The 19959-nt window shown below is 43.3% G+C and overlaps 1 protein-coding gene across 1 annotated transcript in view; it reads right to left on the bottom strand.

The window, feature by feature from the left end:
* The window catches only part of LOC126456087 (protein phosphatase PHLPP-like protein), a 414974-nt gene that overhangs the window by 354823 nt on the left and 40192 nt on the right, over nucleotides 1–19959 (bottom strand). The window contains exons 3-4 of the mRNA XM_050091843.1: nucleotides 19520–19730; nucleotides 1977–2262 (exon numbers count right to left, since the gene is read on the bottom strand). Coding sequence (XP_049947800.1) covers nucleotides 1977–2262; nucleotides 19520–19730 — 497 coding nt within the window. The remainder of the gene's footprint in view (nucleotides 1–1976; nucleotides 2263–19519; nucleotides 19731–19959) is intronic.

The following is a 19959-nucleotide window of genomic DNA, read 5'->3' as shown; positions in this document are numbered from 1 at the left end:
GACTGATGACCTCTGCAGTTAAGTCCCATAGTGCTCAGAGCCATTTGAACCAACCTAATATCCTCCTTTCTTACACGGTCTTTCCTAGAATATGGTACTTTGCACGAGTTCAACATTCATTAAGTGAAAATAATAATCTAAAATAACAAAAGGGGAAGCACATTTTAAAAGTTTCGTATTGATACCATATGGTACATATGCTTTCCCGTATTTCATATCTTTCAAAATTTTTTCCAGTAATTGTGTTGTGAATGAATCCGCAGTAATATTACATAATACGACCATCTCTTCAGTGTTGAATTTTTTATTTGCCACGATTTTTATAAAATTATTTCCACTGATACGCGCTAATTGTATTTAGCTATGCAGTAACTTTCACTGCGCTATTGAAGTTTTCATTAGTTTATAAGCAAAAGTTTGGCTCCCTCATGGTTTTTGCTCTACTTCAGTTATAAGGTGATGACATGACTGTTAGTGTGTTAGACTGATTATTTGTTTGGCTTGGTTCTAGTTTTGCTTATTCCCCTCTTCAGTTCCTTATGTTTTATTCTGCAGCAGTTTTTTTGTGGGCTCTATCTATTTCTCCAACGACCTCTGCGATATTATCGTTCCAAAACCTTAATCATGTATTTTCAATAACTTCTTCCTTTTTGCCATTCCCTCATACACCGCACTTTCTATGTGTTCTTTAACATTTTGCCACTCTCCCTCTACATCTCGAACAGTTAGAGTGTCTCTCAGATAGATTGACGGAAAGAAATTGCAACAGCAGGAGAGATGATTGATGAGACGAGCCTTTTTACAGCTGGGAAGATGTCTGTAGTTCAAGTCGAAGCTCTATAGGATGGCTGAAATGATATCTTCCAGCCGTTGCCGCCGCCAGCCTATTTATGTACGCTCTGACGGATTGATGAGATGGCACATCGTCGCGCCCGCCGAAGCAGTTTACAAACGAACCTAACTCGCTCTCCTCAGTAGGCGGGTCCGTGATCATAAAATTATGCATCCAGCTAGTTGCTCTAAATGGGCATTTTGGTGATATAATGGTGTTCATTCTGGAAACATCCCCTAGGCTGTGGCTAAGCCATGTCTCCGCAATATCCTTTTTTTTCAGGAGTGCTAGTTCTGCATGTTCGCACGAGAGCTTCTGTAAAGTTTGGAAGGTAGGAGACGAGGTACTGGCGGAAGTAAAGCTGTGAGGACGGGGCCTGAGTCGTGCTTGGGTAGCCCAGTTGATAGAGCTCTTGCTCGTGAAAGGCAAAGGTCCCGAGTTCGAGTCTCGGTCCGGCACAGTTTTAATCCGCCAGAAAGTTTCAATGGTGTTCATTGTTATCTTTCAATACTTTCTACACTTAATCAACGACTTACACATTGACTGGTTGTGTCCACAGAGTACTAACTTAACTGTGTTTTATCCTCTCTACCCACATGTGCCAAGGATATACTTCGAGCTGTATTCCACTGTCCGAATCTTAATGGTTCTTTTTAAGGTGTGAGTGGGTAACTTCCACGTTCAAAGACTGCACTTCATCTTGTTTCCATTCATAGCAAGAAGACCCCTACTGCCCTTAATATGTCTATGGGAGTTGTGTGGTACCCATTTGTGCCTTCCTTAATTAGGCCACCCCTATTAAGATTCATTAAAATAAGACGTTTTCCGTTGCAGCGCAGTATCCTTGTTTTCGATTAATTTTCAAGATCATTCAGTGTAGTTCCTCATTCTACTGGGCACCAAACTTTCGTTTCGTGCATCCTAGGAGTATGAATCGATCACAACCGACACCGCACTGTATTACTATTTGTTGTGCAGAACTGTATATAATGTGTTTTTCAAACTTTAGGAAGAGTTGATTTTCAGAGAATCACCTAATAATTCGTTGAGAAACATGGTTAACCATCTCGTCTGTTGCTTTCTCTCTAATGGGACGCCTTATAATGTCGTCTGCAAAAAGTACCAGTTCTGCTTGTTGACTCACCGGGGAAGATGAGGAGGCGGCCGGGGAGTAGGGCGACGTGTCGGCGGCGCCACTGCGGGAAGACGAGCCCCTTGAGCACGAGCAGCGGGCCGGCGCGCGCCAGCCCGGCGGCGCACGGCGAGGCGGCGGGCCCCGTGCGGAAGCGCAGCGCGTGCTGCAGCCAGGGGTCGATGCCGAGGCGCGCGCGCCGCCCCGCGTCCCACCAGCCCAGCCGCCGCAGAAAGCGCTCCTGCTCGCCCAGCGGGCACTCCTCCGATAGCAGCCGACGCGGAGGGCCGCCGCCGTACTGCACACGTCCACAGTCGCCTCTTAAGCAGCCGCCTGCAATTTTTCTATTATATTTGAGACGGGACATTTCCGTCACCAGTATCTGCGGATTTGAATTCCCGCTCACCGACTCCAGCGTGGCTGGTGTAACGCACACAGCGGCCGCAAGTGGTGGGAGGGCTCTAACCGCATGGGACGAGCAGCACTGCACTCACAGCAGCAGACAGATTTTTCCTGTGGGGCGATCAACTTCGCCATATCGCTCGGACGACGGTTCAAAAATGGTTCAAATGGCTCTGATCACTATTATCAAATGGTTCACATGGCTCTGAGCACTATGGAACTTAACATCTGAGGTCATCAGTCCCCTAGAACTTAGAACCATTCAAACCTAACTAACCTAAGGACATCACACACATTCATGCCCGAGGCAGGATTCGAACCTGCGACCGTAGCAGCAGCGCGGTTCCAGACTGTAGCGCCTTAACCCATCAGCCACAGCGGCCGGCTGGACGACATTTACTGAACACATCCGAACAAGAAATGAACTCAGGAAGCACTGTGCCGTAGCAAGTGATGGCATTCGAAAACACCAAGAGATGCTTTAAAGAACAGATAAAACTTTCTTAGACTGAGCACTAAATATCAACCACTAACACAGCCCTCACCGCCGGCCGGAGTGCCCAAGGGGTTCTAGGCGCTCCAGTCTGGAACCGCATGACCGCTACGGTCGCAGGTTCGAATCCTGCCTCGGGCATGGATGTGTGTGATGTCCGTAGATGAGTTAGGTTTAAGTAGTTCTAAGTTCTAGGGGACTGATGACCTCAGATGTTAAGTCCCATAGTGCTCAGACCCATTTGAACCATTTGATAATAGCATAATATTTCTCGGAAAATTTTCGTGTGATCTGATTATCATATGCCCGTAAAAGGTTAAAATTAAGAATTTTAGCAATTTTCACCTTCAGTAGTATGATGTCAATGAGCTTGACGGAGATTTCCTGATTGAACAGCGACAATTTGGAGGGGAGTCTAGTTTCGGGCGCCGTTGGAAGCGGTCAGGCTGTGTTATTGTTAGGAGAAAGTTTTATCTGATGAGCTGTGAAATAAGCATTACTTCGCGTATGTGAATTATTCTGAGTTCCTACTTTCGGACATAGATATTTTTCGGCACCTGAAGAACTTGTTACTCTACGGGTTGCGTGTGATACAAGCCGCACTTATACGGTTCCAGTGTGCAGCCATTTTGGAATTTATAGTTTGATATACTGTGGAACTTTAACGGATTTCTACACATAACTCACGCAATTAGTCGTGGTTTATTTTTTTTTCTGTCGCAATGAGCCAACATAGAGGACTGGTAGAAGTCGAGCTGGACACGATAGTAATTGCTGGAGCCCTCAAGTCTGTGAGTGCAGTCGTCTTCCATTTCAAGTAATTCAGTTATGGATTATTCTTCAAAAGATACGATCCTACTTTCATACAATGGTTCTCTTAAGTTGCTTTCCGTCAAGATATCTTTTCTTATTGTGCTTTTTTTTTTTTAAGAAAAGATTCAACCTTTTGGCATTTGCCACGCTCCCATGCAGCTATCTGAACAGTGTAGTGTCAGTTATGGCGATAAGAACGTAAGGACAGCACAACAGCCAAACTCCGAACGGAGAAATTCACTGAGCCGGCTGGTAGTCGAACCGAGAACTCTTGGGTTACTATCCCTCCGCGCCGACCGCGCAACTACCGTGGCGGACATTGTATATTGTGTTGAATGAAGATATTTCTGCACGGTACGCGAGAGTTACAACTCAGGTTCAGAGGACAGTGACAGATCAACTTGGTTTCCATGACCGCTTTGTCTTCTAGAAGCCACTGATTACAAAAATGGCTCTGAGCGCTATGGGACTTAACTTCTGAGGTTATCAGTCCTCTAGAACTTAGAACTACTTAAACCTAACTAACCTAAGGACATTACACACAGCCATGCCCGAGGCAGGATTCGAACCTGCGACCGTAGCGGTTGCGCGGTTCCAGACTGTAGCGCCTAGAACCGCTCGGCCACCCCGGCCGGCTCACTGATCACAAAAAAGCAACATGTGACGTAACTGAGACTGATGAAAAAATAAGTAAAATTCTGTGAAACAATGAGCTAGACGCACGATGTCCTATTCAGACGGATCTGTGTGGTTTCGATCAGTGTGTACATCGTGTATTGTGGTGACGGGGGTGTTTCATGATTTTGGTGTCGTAATCTGCGGCATTCTTGTCACCCTACGCTAAATGTTTGGCATCTTTCTTTTCGGTATCAGTGTGATGTGTGCCCGCTCGACAGTGTCGCGTTTGAAGAAAACCAGATATATTTGTTGGGCGGCCGTTCACGCATAATTAAGTAATACAGTAGCGAAGTTGCACCAAGAACTGCATTGTTGAATATTACTGAGGTGTACAGGCGACAGCAGTTGAACGAGCGTACTGTTTTCCGTTGTACGATGTTACCACTGGTTGAGGTGGCGCAGTGATTAGCACATTGGACACACATGGGGGGGGGGGGGGGGGGGGACGGTTGAAACCCACGTCCCGCCATCCGGATTTAGATTTTTATGATTTCCCTAAATCGCTTCAGGCAAATGCCCGGCTGCTTCCTTTGAAAGGGCACGGCCGATTTTCTTCACTATCCTTCCCTAATCCGAGCTTGTTCTCTGTCTCTAATGACCTCGTTGTCGACGGCACATTAAGCACTAATGTCCCGCTCCTCCACCAGTTAGCAACAGACGTATGTTCGATAGCAGCCGTTTGTGTCTGATGCTACTTGAGCGTAATGACGCTGACGACTTCGAGTAGTCGCGGGCCAAGCGGAAGGCAAAAGACAGGAATACGAGACGTAGCAGAACAAACGTACCTCTCCCGGTTAGCTCTTAACCGGCCTCTTTTTTCTTTCTTCTTCTTCTGCCATCAGATTTTACGACCCCTCTATGACTGTGCTGTTATGGGGCCTATCTTGCCACCCACTCGGTACGACTCTAATACAGATGAATGTTCAGAAAAATAATGTTTACGGTCGTTTATTTCCTTTGTGGGGAAGGAAGCACGACGCCAGGAGGGCGAGTAAGAGGCAAAACGACGCGTGACGGGAGGTGCGTGATGCGCGCGCGTCATTGTCTCCCCTGGTGCGGGGGAAGTCACGAGTCGGGGAGGAAGGCAGGAAGCGGCTGACGTGTCGGCAGGTGCGGCGCTAGTGCTAATGCTGATGCTAATGGCCGGGTTTGGCCGCCGTCTCCGGGCAACGGTTCTCCTGCTGGGAGCAGCGTGGGAAAACACCCAGTCCGTGCAGGTGAGTCGTTCATGCATCCGCTTTTAAGCAAAGCGACGATGTCCCAGCTCAGTGAACTGCCATTTCCGTGTGACAGACACTGGGCTATGTAGGTACCACCTGCGCCTGCATTACTGACTCTCGTTATCAAGGGAAGTCCACATTCACTATTCGTTGGAGCTGCGAATCTTAGAAACAGTACAGTGAATGTGCTCGGAGGATCTGGTAAAGTTTGTAGAAGTTTCCGTGAACTGAGCTGCATATTGCAGTCACTTACAATAATATAAACTGAAGAACATATGTTCTTCCTGAAATCTCCGTCCATTAGCGGCAATGTCTATAATGTCGAAAACTTCGTGGAAATAAAACTTACTTGGAGGGTTTGGCCTTCTCAGACGAGCTTCTAATTCTCTACAACAGAGAAAAAACATTAACTCCCTAGGAAAATGATAATTAAAATTCTTCTGGGTATTGTACCATATTACAACGGCCTTCCTCAGCGCGTGACTGGTTTTGGTGGAGGAAAGGTGGCTCTGTTTATTGCAAACGATCGGTGTCAGTATATAATATTTGTGAAATTTTACTGCCATTATAATATAACAGGTTAGTCATGACGAAGGGGGAGAGGGTAATGCTCGGTTTACACTAGCAAGTTATTGGAGAAATTTACTTGCGCGGAGGAACTTGCCGCGCGATTGCGAGTGTAAACATATCGCCAAGTCGACTTGCGACCGTAGCAATTTATTGCGGAAATGACTTGCTGCACGTTTTCCGCTTCCAGTGTGAACACCACGCAAGAAGTATCTGCAAGTAACTTGCAGCTTTTAGGATTTATTTCTATTTCCTGAAAATAGGAAGTGCAAGTTATAGTAAGTATGTTGTCTGCATAACACTAATATTTAACATTTTACTTAATGTGGTGACTTAATTTTATACAACCATCTTACGAATTATATGCAAACAAATTTCAGAAATGGAGGAGAAACGGGAATGGATGTATCAGGATACAGAACATTTTATTGAAGCCGTGGAGAGCTACCCCGAAATACCGAACGTGCATAACCGAGACTTCAAGGATAGAGTGTAGAAGATGAGCGCATTATATGAAATCTCGTCGAAATTCGACACGTCTATAAAAGAAGTACATAGAAAGTAGCATAACTTGAAGACACAACCCCTTAGCCACCTGCATCCACTCGCCTGTTGTTTTAGGAGTCTAAAAAAGACGATGTGTAATTATTACATGTTCTATTTACTTAGCTTGTCACTTTCCATTTTATGAGCATTAGAAAAAAAAAACATTTTTATAGGCATATCATTCTGTAAAATGCAGTTTATTTTAATAAAAATTTAATTTCATTGTTGTGTTTTCACATAGCTTCAAATAATTTTCCCTTTTCAAGACGTTAAAAATGGCTCTACATACATCGGGTACGATCAGAGAAATCGTTCTGACGGGAATATGAAAGAAGTACATTAGGGACTTGCATGAGTCTCCTACAAAGAAAAGATTTCAAAATTCAAACTTTTTTTGGTTCTATGTTTCACATAAATAAATGAAATGCCTATTTTATTCGTAGCTCACCGGTAGCTATAAATTATAGAGTGACTAGCAAACGTTCCTTTGCTGAAATAGCAGTACCGAAGTTTGTGTCTCGTTCTGATATGACGGGCTTTATTAACATCAACAAATACTCCAGATAATTTGAGGACATTCTGTAAAAGTATCCATGCTCTCGATACTAAGTTCTTACAAAAGGTTATTATAGGCACCATTTTGCGATCTTCTCATTATCTACTCTCTAAACCAAATAGTTCTCTTTTTATTTTTCACGTTTTGCATTAGAATTACAAGAGCTGCAGCATATCTCACCCGCCTACTTGTCATTTTACACTTCGGCTGACACTCGTAGTGGTACTGAAAGCATATGTAAACAGTATCAGCAAGTTGTTGACGCAAGTTTCTTGCCAAAGCACTTGGCGGAAGAATCTTGCTTAATTCTTGCGCTGCTGTGTAAACACAGCTGCAAGCAGCTAGCAATAACTTGCAGCAATAACTTCTGCAAGTGACTTGCTAGTGTAAGCCCAGCTTCAGAAAGAATCTATTCGTGGGCTAGCCGAACATCATGAATAAAGAGGACAGCTACAAGCTTTGGGCTTCCCAGCTGCCTACTATCCCAGTCCACTGGGCCGCGAGCGGTTGTGGGGCAGGTGCCTCAGTGGCCACGGACGCGACAGCCTACACAAAATAGCTGCAGGGCTGCATAATTACACTTGATGGTGCAACTGCCTCTAATTGTTTAAATAAAGAGTGAAAATAAAGACTTATGTCCAGTACAGGCCGAGTCCTTTTCCCACCAGTTCCTAGGAAGAGGTGAAGGTCACGTGCCTTGGGTTAGTGGAGGTAGCTCAAGTGCCCTTTTCTTCTGGCCATTTTCTTAGGTTAGAAGAAGTAGCTCAATTGACCTATCTTCTCCAAAAATTCAGACTTTCCACCAGGGGGAGTGTGGCACTTTCCCGCCATCTTGAATGACGTCAGTCCCATTTTCAGTTGACGTCACGATAGCCATATTGGATGACGTTACTTCCCCTTAAGGGTAGGCAACCCAATCCTCCTGAAGGGCAGGCAACCCGCACGTTTGGGGTGACACCCTCGTCACCGCACTACTAACATTAATTTGCTGAACTAGTATTGATGTTGATTTCACTGTTTAGCCTTTCTTATACTGCTCGTTGCTGTGTTCAAACGTTCCTTTAGAAACAAATTTGGAGGCATATATGTAATTGCTATAGGATGTAGAAATGAAAAATGTACGAGGTTATTGCAAATCGCTGCTACAGATTGCAACGCCTTCAACGGTCCTGCGCAGATATCGTAGATACGATACTGTTGCAGTACTTTTCCTTCTACAGGCAATAAAAATCAAGTCAAGTTCTTGGGACTGTCATTTTTGTTCCGTCAAAGGATCGTACGTCTGTCTATTCATTACCTTACGCACCAAGTCCTTTTAGTAAAACAGCATAGGTATAACCGAAAAAAAGCATTAGCGTTGTCGGTGTTAATTATGAGTATAAGCTTCAAACGAAATCGACAACAAAACAACAAGTAACGGTCTTGTAATTTGCTAAGACCTGCGCGTTCTCACTGTGATCATTTGAAATATTTGTCTCTGAAACCACTGTGAATAGAGCATATATCTGCGTGATGCAGTCTCATATGCTTCTGCTTAAATACGCGGTTGTAATGAAGTGTATGATATCATTTTGTCAATGTTCAACGCATTTTTGGTTTACGTGATGTGACCTGATCGAACACAGCAAATATTCAGAAATACAAGCCGCTTTTTACAGATTTATGTTGTTTCTTTTTCCCACGAGAGTGTTACAGGAATTTCGGCCAGTGCCGCATTACGCTTTTTGAACGACACAGATTCTGTTGGGAAAGGCTGACTTCTCAACGAGAGGTATTAAAAAAAAACCTGTTGGTGTGTTGTATTATTAGCGTCAAAAGTGGTTTGCCTGAAAACTTTCAGACCATGTAGAAGTGTGGAAGGAAACGGAAGATTCACGCATCACAGTACATTTATTACAAATACAGCAAGTAGGACACGTTAGTAACTAGTGACATCAGTATTTGCCAGCTTTGTGGTGATCTCTTAACATTCTAAATCCGGTCAACAGAAGTGCTCTTAAGCTTGTACTATTCTGTAGGCTCTCGCTCGACAAGTAACCATTGTTTCTGATACGTCTTCCTTTAGTAATAGGTTAATAGCATTATTTAGAATATCTGCATAATTCATACCATGTCTTGCTCTTTTAATGGGAGTTTTATGCTGCATGATTTTTTTCTGATTTTCCGATTTGCTGCTATTTATAGCTTTCTCTCAAGACAGTTTACTAAGCTGAAGAAATACACACAGAAGCCGGAACGTGAGTCGAAGCCTCTCTCCACCTCCTTTACCACGCTCGATGATGTAAGCCCGCGGCCTCTCCGGTCTATAGTTAGAGAAGTGATTTATAATCTTTTATCAGAATGACAGCATGTAACGACTTGGGTTACAACGAAAACAAAAGCAGTTTAATTTTGTCCTCTTTGTATCAAGGTTGGGACCTGTATTGAAACAAAGTAAAGGATATTTCCATGTTGATACGGAGAGGGGTGAAGCAGTGTTAAGACACTAGACTAGCATGCGGGAGGACGACATTCCAAATCCCCATACGGCCATCCAGATTTAGGTTTTCCATGATTTCCCTACATCTCTTAAGGTAACTTGCCTGTCAGTACGCTTAGATAAACTTTTTTGTTTTTCTTTTCTAAACGATGTTTAGAACATTTCGAACAAAATGGTGGTTAAATGAGCTGTATTGGACATCAGGTAGTTGTTTGAAAATCAGCTTAAAGATCTCTCAGTATGCGGCCACACCTATGTTTCAGCTGCTTTCACACACCAATGTTACCGTTAGACTCCTGTTCGAGAAACAAGTACTATACAACTGATTTTCAAGTTGGCAGCCCTGTTAGAAGATACACTTTGGGATGCTCTTATGTTTCCCCTATATATTTCGGGTCTTCGAGCATTGTTTTCCTTATAAACTTTTCTGTGGGTTGAGTTGTTACTATTTAAGTTATTACGCTTGTAGCTTGTTTCAATGTAGCGCAGTAGGCATGCGTGAAGTTCTAAAGTTGCTAGGATTATATTGCGGGTTTTATACAATGACTGTTGGCAACTGATTCCACGAAAATGGATTCAGCTAAAAATTGGGTCCTTGAGGCAATTAACGATGCCAGAACAACAAGAAGATTCTCTGCCTCGTGATGACTGGGTGTTGTGTGATGTCCTTAGGTTAGTTAGTTTTAAGTAGTTCTAAGTTCTAGGGGACTGATGACCATAGATGTTAAGTCCCATAGTGCTCAGAGCAATAACAAGGAGAAACAAGAAAAGGAAGAGAGAAGATGAGGAACATGTAAACCAAGAAGATTATGCAGCTGGAATGTATAAGGAACAGCGCAAGTGAGTCATAGAACATATGTATCTTTGAACTGAATTTAAATTTTCTGATGTGTTTATTTCACGCACAAAAAAATCTATGTGAGCTAGAGGTCTGAAATTTGGAGAGAAGTAGACTGCAGACACTAACGGCCTACCAACAGGAAGGAAAAGACATTCTTGTTACTCATAAAAAGTAAAATTGATTTTGATTATCAGATATAAATATTCCAGAATAATAACTTGTAGCGGAGATGACATCATTGTAGTCTACTTTTTAGAGAGACATGTTCTTAACGTGCGCTTGAAGTTTCAAGCATATAGGCAAGATAATCAGTGCATAGATTCCAGGTATGGACCAACACAAAAAAATGCATTTCACTGACCTTCACGATAAATTGTAGTTAAGCTAATGTGAGAGCTAATGTTATTAATGCTATATCAAAATGTTCAGCAAGAAAGACTTATACTCCCCTACAATTTTTATCCTACTAAGCGTTCACGTTTTTAGTTAGAGCCGAGTAAACTTTATGAAAATTGTTATTATTTTTCCAGAAGCTCACAGGAATGTTACATTACGGCAAATTTCAGGATGTTTCTTTCTAAAAGGAGACGTGAGCTTGATGTCTGTCTCTAACGACATCGAGGCCGACAGGATATTACATCCTATCTTACTTTCTTTCCTTTGTTTTTACGTCGATGCACAGTGCGGAGCGTGCAACGACGGTGGAGCTCACTACAGACGCGTCTGCTGTGTCCCTCGCAGCAGACACTGTGGACCGCGGCAGTGCGGCGCTCTGCTCTCGTGCGCTGCCCCGCGGTCTCGCTCGGTCGCCTCGCGTGTCCCGGCATGCTCTGCGCGGCGCGCCCGGCGTGCGCAGAATACCAGAGGCCGCCATGGCACGGCAGGTGGATTCGGCCCGCGGCGCGAGCAGTAGGAGGCACCCACGCCCAAATGCCGCTTTGTTCTCCGCTGAGGCGTCCAGCACCGTGTTTTCCCACGTGTAGGCGGGTTACAGCTTAGCTGAGTGCCTTATTTGAAGTGCAATAAGCTATGTTCAACGTAAACAAACTCTCGAGAATTTACGGTCTATTGTTAATTTTTACTTGTTGACCGTCTAATTACAAATTAATGAAACACAGCTTTCGTGCCATACGCATATCGCCTTTATTCTCTGCAAGACATTTTCAGTAGCCTGTAATATTTACATATTTTTAATATTTGGTTTATATGTTTTTCACTATTTTTACTATTTGGTTTGTCTGCAAAAATTATGTACATATTCCAGGCCACTGAAGATGCCTTGCAGAGAATAAAGGTGAAACTCGTATGGCACGAAGATTGTGTTTCAATCAGTTGTAGTTAGACGGTCAACAAGTAAAAATTAATACTATACCGTGGTATTACACGCAAGACAGGACTACAAAAGTCTGGAGAATTTGTCTAGAGGTGCAGTATTTTTTGCAGACGCCGCGATATTCTGTAAATGAATATCTGCCTTTCATGGAACCGTAACTGTAAATAACGGCTGATTTAATCTACTATAACTATGAGGGGCGTTCAAAAATGGTTCAAATGTCTCTGAGCACTATGGGACTTAACTTCTGAGGTCATCAGTCCCCTAGAACTTAGAACTACTTAAACCTAACTAACCTAAGGACATCACACAAATCCATTCCCGAGGCAGGATTCGAACCTGCGACCGTACCGGTCGCGCGGTTCCAGACTGTAGCGCCTAGAACCGCTCGGCCACTCCGGCCGGCGAGGGGCGTTCAGTAAGCAATGCAACACACTTTTTTCTGAAGGCAAATGGTTTTCTTCAGGATTCTAACGTACTCTACTATTCCCTGCTCGTTTGGCTACAAAACCGTATTTTTCAACATAATCTACGTTCAGTGTGATGGCCTTACGCAACCTTATTGAGAGGGCCTGTGTTATTCTGATCATTTCTAAACTGACACACAATATTTTAGCGCAACGCAATCTGACTTTTAATACTCCCTACAAAAGAATAGCCCTGACTAACAATAACCGATACTCTTCATGAATCACTTACCTCACAAAAATCTTCGTTACTCGAGCTACTGCAATACTGCGAGCGCCAATACTGCCAGCTAAATAAAAGATTCTAACTACTGAAGGCACTAACTGCTGATAGTCATATAGTTAGCAAATGAAAGATTTTGATAGAGAACAAACATTGTATTTACCTTGATAGTGTTCAAAAGTCATAATATACAGGGTGGTCCATTGATCGTGGCCGGGCCAAATATCTCACGAAACAAGCGTCAAACGAAAAAAACTACAAAGAACGAAACTTGTCTAGCTTGAAGGGGGAAACCAGATGCTTGGCCCGCTAGATGGCGCTGCCATAGGTCAAACGGATATCAACTGCGTTTTTTTAAAAATAGGAACCCCCATTTTAATACATATTCGTGTAGTACGTAAAGCAATATGAATGTTTTAGTTGGACCACTTTTTTCGCTTTGTGATAGATGACGCTGTAATAGTCACAAACATATGGCTCACAATTTTAGATGAACAGTAGGTAACAGGTAGGTTTTTTTAAATTAAAATACAGAACGTAGGTACGTTTGAACATTTTATTTCGGTTGTTCCAATGTGATACATGTACCTTTCTGAACTCATCTTTTCTGAGAACGCATGCTGTTATAGCGTGATTACCTGTAAATACCATATTAATGCAATAAATGCTCAAAATAATGTCCGTCAACCTCAACGCATTTGGCAATACGTGTAACGACATTCCTCTCAACAGCGAGTAATTCGCCTTCCGTAATGTTCGCAAATGCATTGACAATGCACTGACGCATGTTGTCAGGCGTTGTCGGTGGATCACGATGGCAAATATCCTTCAACTTTTCCCACAGTAAGAAATCCTGGGACGTCAGATCCGGTGAACGTGCGGGCCATGCTTCGACGACCTATCCACCTGTCATGAAATATGCTATTCGATACCGTTTCAACCGCACGGGAGCTATGTGCCGGACGTCCATCATGTTGGAAGTACATCGCCATTCTGTCATGTTGTGAAACATCTTGTAGCAACATCCGTGAACATTACGTAGGAAATCAACATACATTGCACCATTTAGATTGCCATCGATAAAATGGGGTCCAATTATCCTTCCTCCCATATTGCCGCACCGTACATTAACTCGCCAAGGTCGCTGATGTTCCACTTGTCGCAGCCATCGTGGATTTTCCGTTTCCCAATAGTGCATATTATGCCGGTTTTCGTTACCGCTGTTGGTGAATGACGCTTCGTCGCTAAATAGAAAGCGTGCAAAAAATCTGTCATCGTCCCTTAATTTCTCTTGTGCCCAGTGGCAGAAGTGTACACGAAGTTCAAAGTCGTCGCCATGCAACTCCTGGTGCATAGAAATATGGCACGGGTGCAATCGATGTTGATGTAGTATTCTCAACACCAGCGTTTTTGAGATTCCCGATTGTCGCTCAATTTGTCTGCTACTGATGTGCGGATTAGCCGCGACACATCTAAAACACCTACTTGGGCAACATCATTTGTTGCAGGTCGTGGTTGACGTTTCACATGTGGCTGAACACTTCCTGTTTCCTTAAATAACGTAACTATCCGGCAAAGGGTCCGGACACTTGGATGATGTCGTTCAGGATACTGAGCAGCGTACATAGCACACACCAGTTGGGCATTTTGATCACAATAGCCATACATCAACACGATATCGACCTTATCCGCAATTGGTAAACGGTCCATTTTAACACGGGTAATGTATCACGAATCAAATACCGTCCGCACTGGCGGAATGTTACGTGATACCACGTACTTATACGTTTGTGACTATTACAGCGCCACCTATCACAAAGCGAAAAAAGTGGTCCAACTAAAACATTCACATTTCTTTAGGTACTAAACGAATGTGTAATAAAAAATGGGGGTTCTATTTTAAAAAACGTAGTTGACATCCGTTTGACCTATGGCAGCGCCATCTTGCGGGCCAGCCATAGCGCCATCTGGTTTGCCCCTTCAAGCTACACGAGTTTCGTTCTTTGTAGTTTTTTCGTTTGATGCTTATTTCGTGAGATATTTGGCCCGGTCACTATCAATGGACCACCCTGTATATATATTCTTGACATCTATTTTGACAAATTTCCTTTTTCTGACGGACACACGTCCAGATCGTCCGCTCAAAACTCTGGCATCTCTCTCCCCACATCCACCACTGCTGGCGGCTCACCTCCAACTGCACAACTCTAAAGCGAATATTCCAACAATGAGTCCAACGAGCCACAGACTGCACACAGCGCAGTCAGCGATTTTCAGACAGAGCACTAAGTGGCGTTACCAACATAAAACCCTGAACAGCCTACTTACACTTCTTACGCTGCATAATTTAAATGTGATAACCACTGGCGCTGTTAATAATTAATAAAGACATCACGACCTTAAAGAAACCAAGATAACAATAGTACTCTAACACTCTTTGCCGAGTGCATCGTTTAAGTATAGTAACAGCCAGCAAAAACTCTGTTTATTGTTAACAAGAAATGTAATCGTTGAAATGACCACACACAAGGTGCTGACTAACCACTAATACGCACTTTTCGGCCAGTCCCCTTAGTAGGTGTCTGTAATGCTCACTGTTACCTGGAGTTTGTAAGCAGACAGTGCAAGAGGTTGTCACCAGTATTTGACCGATTCCTCCTACCGACGTCCTGGGTTACATATGAAACCACTCTACAGTTTATCACCATACTGTTGACACTAATCCACCTGTCGGACGAGAACGTTAAGCTCGGCAACTCCCACTGGTACTATTAGAGAAGAATGCGCTACTCACGCCACAGGTTTCCATTCCTGACTTTCCTTACTGTTTCATAGTCATCATTATCCGTAACAGTCCAAAAGGAAACTAGACACGGCAACCACTCACAACAGTCACGACAGATACATGAAATTAGTACCCTATGATGACGGAAGAGGACAACCCTACACGTAATTTGAGCACATCCCACCGAAACCCCTGAAACTGGTTCGAAGCTTTCGGATTATAACTAATAACTAGGCAACCACTCTTCGCTGGAATTAGCTACTCGAAGTGTAAGCAATGAGCTAAATCATCTGGAACTTAATCACACATTTCAAATATATACCTACATGGCTAAGCTCAGAAATTTGGTCCCTTCACTATTACACTCCTGACACACAGAATTTACGACTCCAATGCAGACTGATTTGGACAGTGTCCTGTGACGGAATTTTCCGTAGGCCTACTTATTTTCTTCTGTTTCTTTTCTTTTATTAATGTCATCTATGTCCTATAAGATATTTAAATTTGTGTACATATGTATCTGTTGTCGTGTGAGTGCTATGCCCGAGGAAATTAATATTAATTGAGAAGAAGAAAAGTGCTCTTTTTCTGTTTTTCGCGGTTGATAGCACGAAAGGCACGATACGTTCAAGCAGAAGAGTGTCAGATTAATTGTCGGTGTGGAAGATTGTATAAAAACACAGACTGCCGTAGGTCGAGTAGTAATATTTAAAAAAGGAAAAAAATGGCTGGGGTTCACTTGATGAACTACTATAAGACCTGCTTTGACGCTGGAGTGCGCACACGATCTTCAACCACACGTTATTCTGAGCGGCGCATGGGCCAAACATTTCTGTTCGTGAAAATTTCGCTTTTGAGTCCCACTTTGGGACTTTAACTTTATTCGGTGGTTTTGTAGGCTTTTACGATTTCTCGAGTGTGTTTCTGTGAAATTGTAATCCAGTTGTGGAGCTAGTCGGATGTTAGAGTTTATCAAGAGTTAGCCACAGTCTGAACTTGCATGAAATCGTGGGTTGACAAACAGTCGGGACTAGCAATTAATCGTGAGATGATGAACAGCCGAGACTTATATTAATTCTGCGATTGACGAACATTTGACTTACTCGGAGAATCTGCGCTCGGAGCTTAGGAATTTTGTAGTGTCACCTTACACTACAAACCTTAATATATTTTAAGCCCACTTGGTACGGGGCGTTCATGTTACCACCATCTCAGGCTCACTGTAGGCAGCAGTGAACAGCGTTTGTGAAATTTGCTTAAATAAATTTCAGTTTGATAACAAACAATTTGTCTCGGCTATAATGTGTCACAGTAGCTAGCTATTTCACTATGATTTATTTGTGCACTTACAGGAAATGGGTGCAGTTACTTTATTACTTTAACTGAAAGCGGCGGATGCAACCAATCCCCCTACACAACATAAAGCCATAGACAATAGTTTGGCTGCATTCCAGTTCAGTCATAGCCCAGGAGGCTACAATTTGGTTGTATCAACTTAATATGTAGCACTGCAAAAAAAAAAAAGACTTCATTCTTTTATCTGGTGAGACAACCTACACACACAGACGTAAACACAACTTTGCGATATTTTCTGGGAGAATGAACCACATTGTTTCAAATTAGAAAGAGGCTTACCTTCCCAACTCCACGCTTCCGAATTTCTGGGAGGTTTCTCTTCGTCATTGGCGAATTCTAGTACTTGAAATTTCCTACCAAATGTTCTCAATTGTGCATAATCAAGAGTTCGCTGCGGAATAACTGGTCCATTAAATTTTGGGAATCCAGCAGCAAAAAACTATTTCCTTTTCTTCTTCTTCTTCATTTTACTCTTTTTCTTCTTCTGCTCATATTTCGGTCGTTTACTTTCGGTCATCTTCAGAGTAATCCGACAGACTGAAGCTACATTACTCGTTTCGTCGTTTTAAACCACACATTCGTGATGGACGAAGAACGTAATTAGCAAAGATAGTGGTCTCAACCTGGACAAATTATAGAATCCGGCACTTTTTTAAAATAAGCTCGCAAAGTTCAGCTAATAGGGATGCATAGATATTGCGGTATAGATCGACAATGTGTTCACAGATTCAATTTATGCTTATTGTTTGCGCAGATCAATGTCTTTGGCGATATTGTACCTCTGGTTTAAAACGACGGAATGAGTACTGTAGCTTCAGTATTTCGGCTCGCTGAAAAGATGGTCGAAAGGTATACAGTCGAAATATTACGAGAAGAAGAAACAGAGTTAATGCGGCTGCACTCACGAAATTTAATGGACCTTCCAGAATTGCGTCCACCTCCACCCCACTGCGTTATTTGGCCGAAAAAATCTACAACAGGCTACCCAGCTCTCATGTTAGGGAATGAAAGATGTAGAAAAATGTAAAAAAAGCTCTATGGATCTCTCATCCGGCTGTAATCTAACAATAAATTTTCAGTAACCAACCACAGGGTCGTTAACGAGAGGGCTTATATTCGGTAAAGTGCACATTAGAAACTTTATTCGCATAGTCTGTGAATACTCATTCCATAACCTTCACAAACGTACAACTAAAGATTAGACAGCACCTCAACAACACAAGTATTCTGACAATCCTCAGACACAACCTATGGACCTACTTTTTATTTCCTATTAAATGAGTTTACATGTGTGAGTGTTACTTAGGAGAGACGTTCAATAAGTAATGCAAACCTTTTCTCTTGGCAGTTTCGATTGAAATATTGCAGAATTTGTTGTGGGATCTCATGGAATATTCTCGCTTCAGCCCCTGTAGTTTCATGAAGTTTCCATAGGTAGTGCCGCAACACTTAGCCTTCAAAATGGCATCTGTAATGAAGGTGCGTTCAAAGAAGAGAGCTGCTACTGAGTTTCTTTTTGTAGAAAACCAGAGCATCGCAGTTATTCTTAGACGGTTGCGGAATGTCGACGCAGACCTGGTATTGAACATAAACACGGGAAGTCTTTGGATGTGGCGTCTTTCATCATAGCAACAAGATCTCGCAAACCTGTCTGATCTCCCACAATCAAACACCTCGCTGCACAACTGGACGCCCCTGTTGATAGTGCCCATCTATCAGTTGGGCTAGTCAAAGGTGTATGACCGCTGGGTTCGTCGTCGCTTGACAAAAGACCATAAAGGGCAACGAAGGACCATCTGTGCGGAATTGCTTGCGAGTTACGATGCTGATAGTGTCAATTTTTTGGCAAAAATCGTCACAGGTGATGAAACATAGGATCATCACTTCGAACCGAAAACAGTCCATGGAGTGGCGCCAATCACCTACCCTCCGAAGAAAAAAATTCAAAGCCGGTAAAGTTATTGGGACTGTCTTCTGGGTTCCTGAAGGGGTTATTCTGTTCGATGTCCTTCTTCATGATGCAACGATTAATTGTGAAGTGTACTGTGCTACCCTCAGGAAATTGAACAAACAGCTTCAGAGCGTTCGTCGCCACAAAAATGTAAACGAACTTCTCCTTCATGACAACTGAAGGCCTCACAGAAGTGTGCAAACCAGAGAGGAACTGAAAAAAACTTCATTGGACTGTTCTTCGTCATCCACTCGACAGCCCGGATGTCGCACCTTCAGAGTGCCATCTGTTTGACCCAATGAAGGATGCACTCCTCGGGCAGCAGTATGTGGATGACGGGGAGATTACTGATACGTCGACTGGTAGTGTGGTACCATGCAGGCATACAGGCAGGCCCGGGAAGGTTGCATAGGGCCGTCACACTGAACGGAGATTATATTGAAAAACAGATAGCCAAAAAAGTGGGAAATAATATGGTGTATCGGAATCCTGAATAATACCAACCTGCTTTCGAAAAAAATGTGTTGCTTTACTTAATGAACTCCCTCGTAATTGATAGAGCATCTGAGTGTGTTTATATTGTGAGTTCACTTCTGACGTCCAATTATTTATAGCAGCGGGATGAGCAGTTAAAAAAGAAAATAGTTCTAAGAGTCATTAACTTCAGTGTCTTCTCCGAGCGTTCAGCAACCGGCAACCGGTGCTACTACATTTACATGAGAGGATGTTAATTACACATACGAGGAGCTGTGAAGGTATTGTTACTATAAGAACCATTTAGGGCACTATTGTGTTAAGTCTTGTGTCGTTACTCGTGGAATGTAGACTGGGCCGTAGTGTGGTACCTGCAGCCAGATGGTGTGGTCGTCGTCGAGGCCGAGCTCCTGCGCGACGTGAGCGGCGGTGGTGGTGAGCGACAGGTAGACGAGCGAGCCGCGGTCGTCGTCGCCCACGAAGACCCGTACCCAGCCACAGCCGTCGCCCACCGACACGCCGGATCGCTGCCGGCCTCGCTGCCGCCGCTCTTCAGCGTCTGTTCCGCTGACTGGCTGACTGCTGCAAGCGCAGGTGACTCACTTTCTGTATCTCCAAAACTACAGCTGTATGTTTGAGTGTTGAACAGTTGAAGCTTCTTATAAATCTGCCATTTAAATAGAAAAGGTGAAACCGTCAGACCATAATACTAACACGTAACATAACATCACAGTACACAGATGTCTGTCAAACCAAATATTTTATTATATTCGCTTGTTTGTCCTTTGATGTATACCGCTGGCCGCTGCAA

The sequence above is a fragment of the Schistocerca serialis genome, chromosome 2 (assembly GCF_023864345.2).
Source record: "Schistocerca serialis cubense isolate TAMUIC-IGC-003099 chromosome 2, iqSchSeri2.2, whole genome shotgun sequence".
NCBI classification, from domain to species: domain Eukaryota; kingdom Metazoa; phylum Arthropoda; class Insecta; order Orthoptera; family Acrididae; genus Schistocerca; species Schistocerca serialis.
Note: the sequence above shows the minus strand (reverse complement) of the source record. Positions and strands in the feature narration are given on the sequence as shown.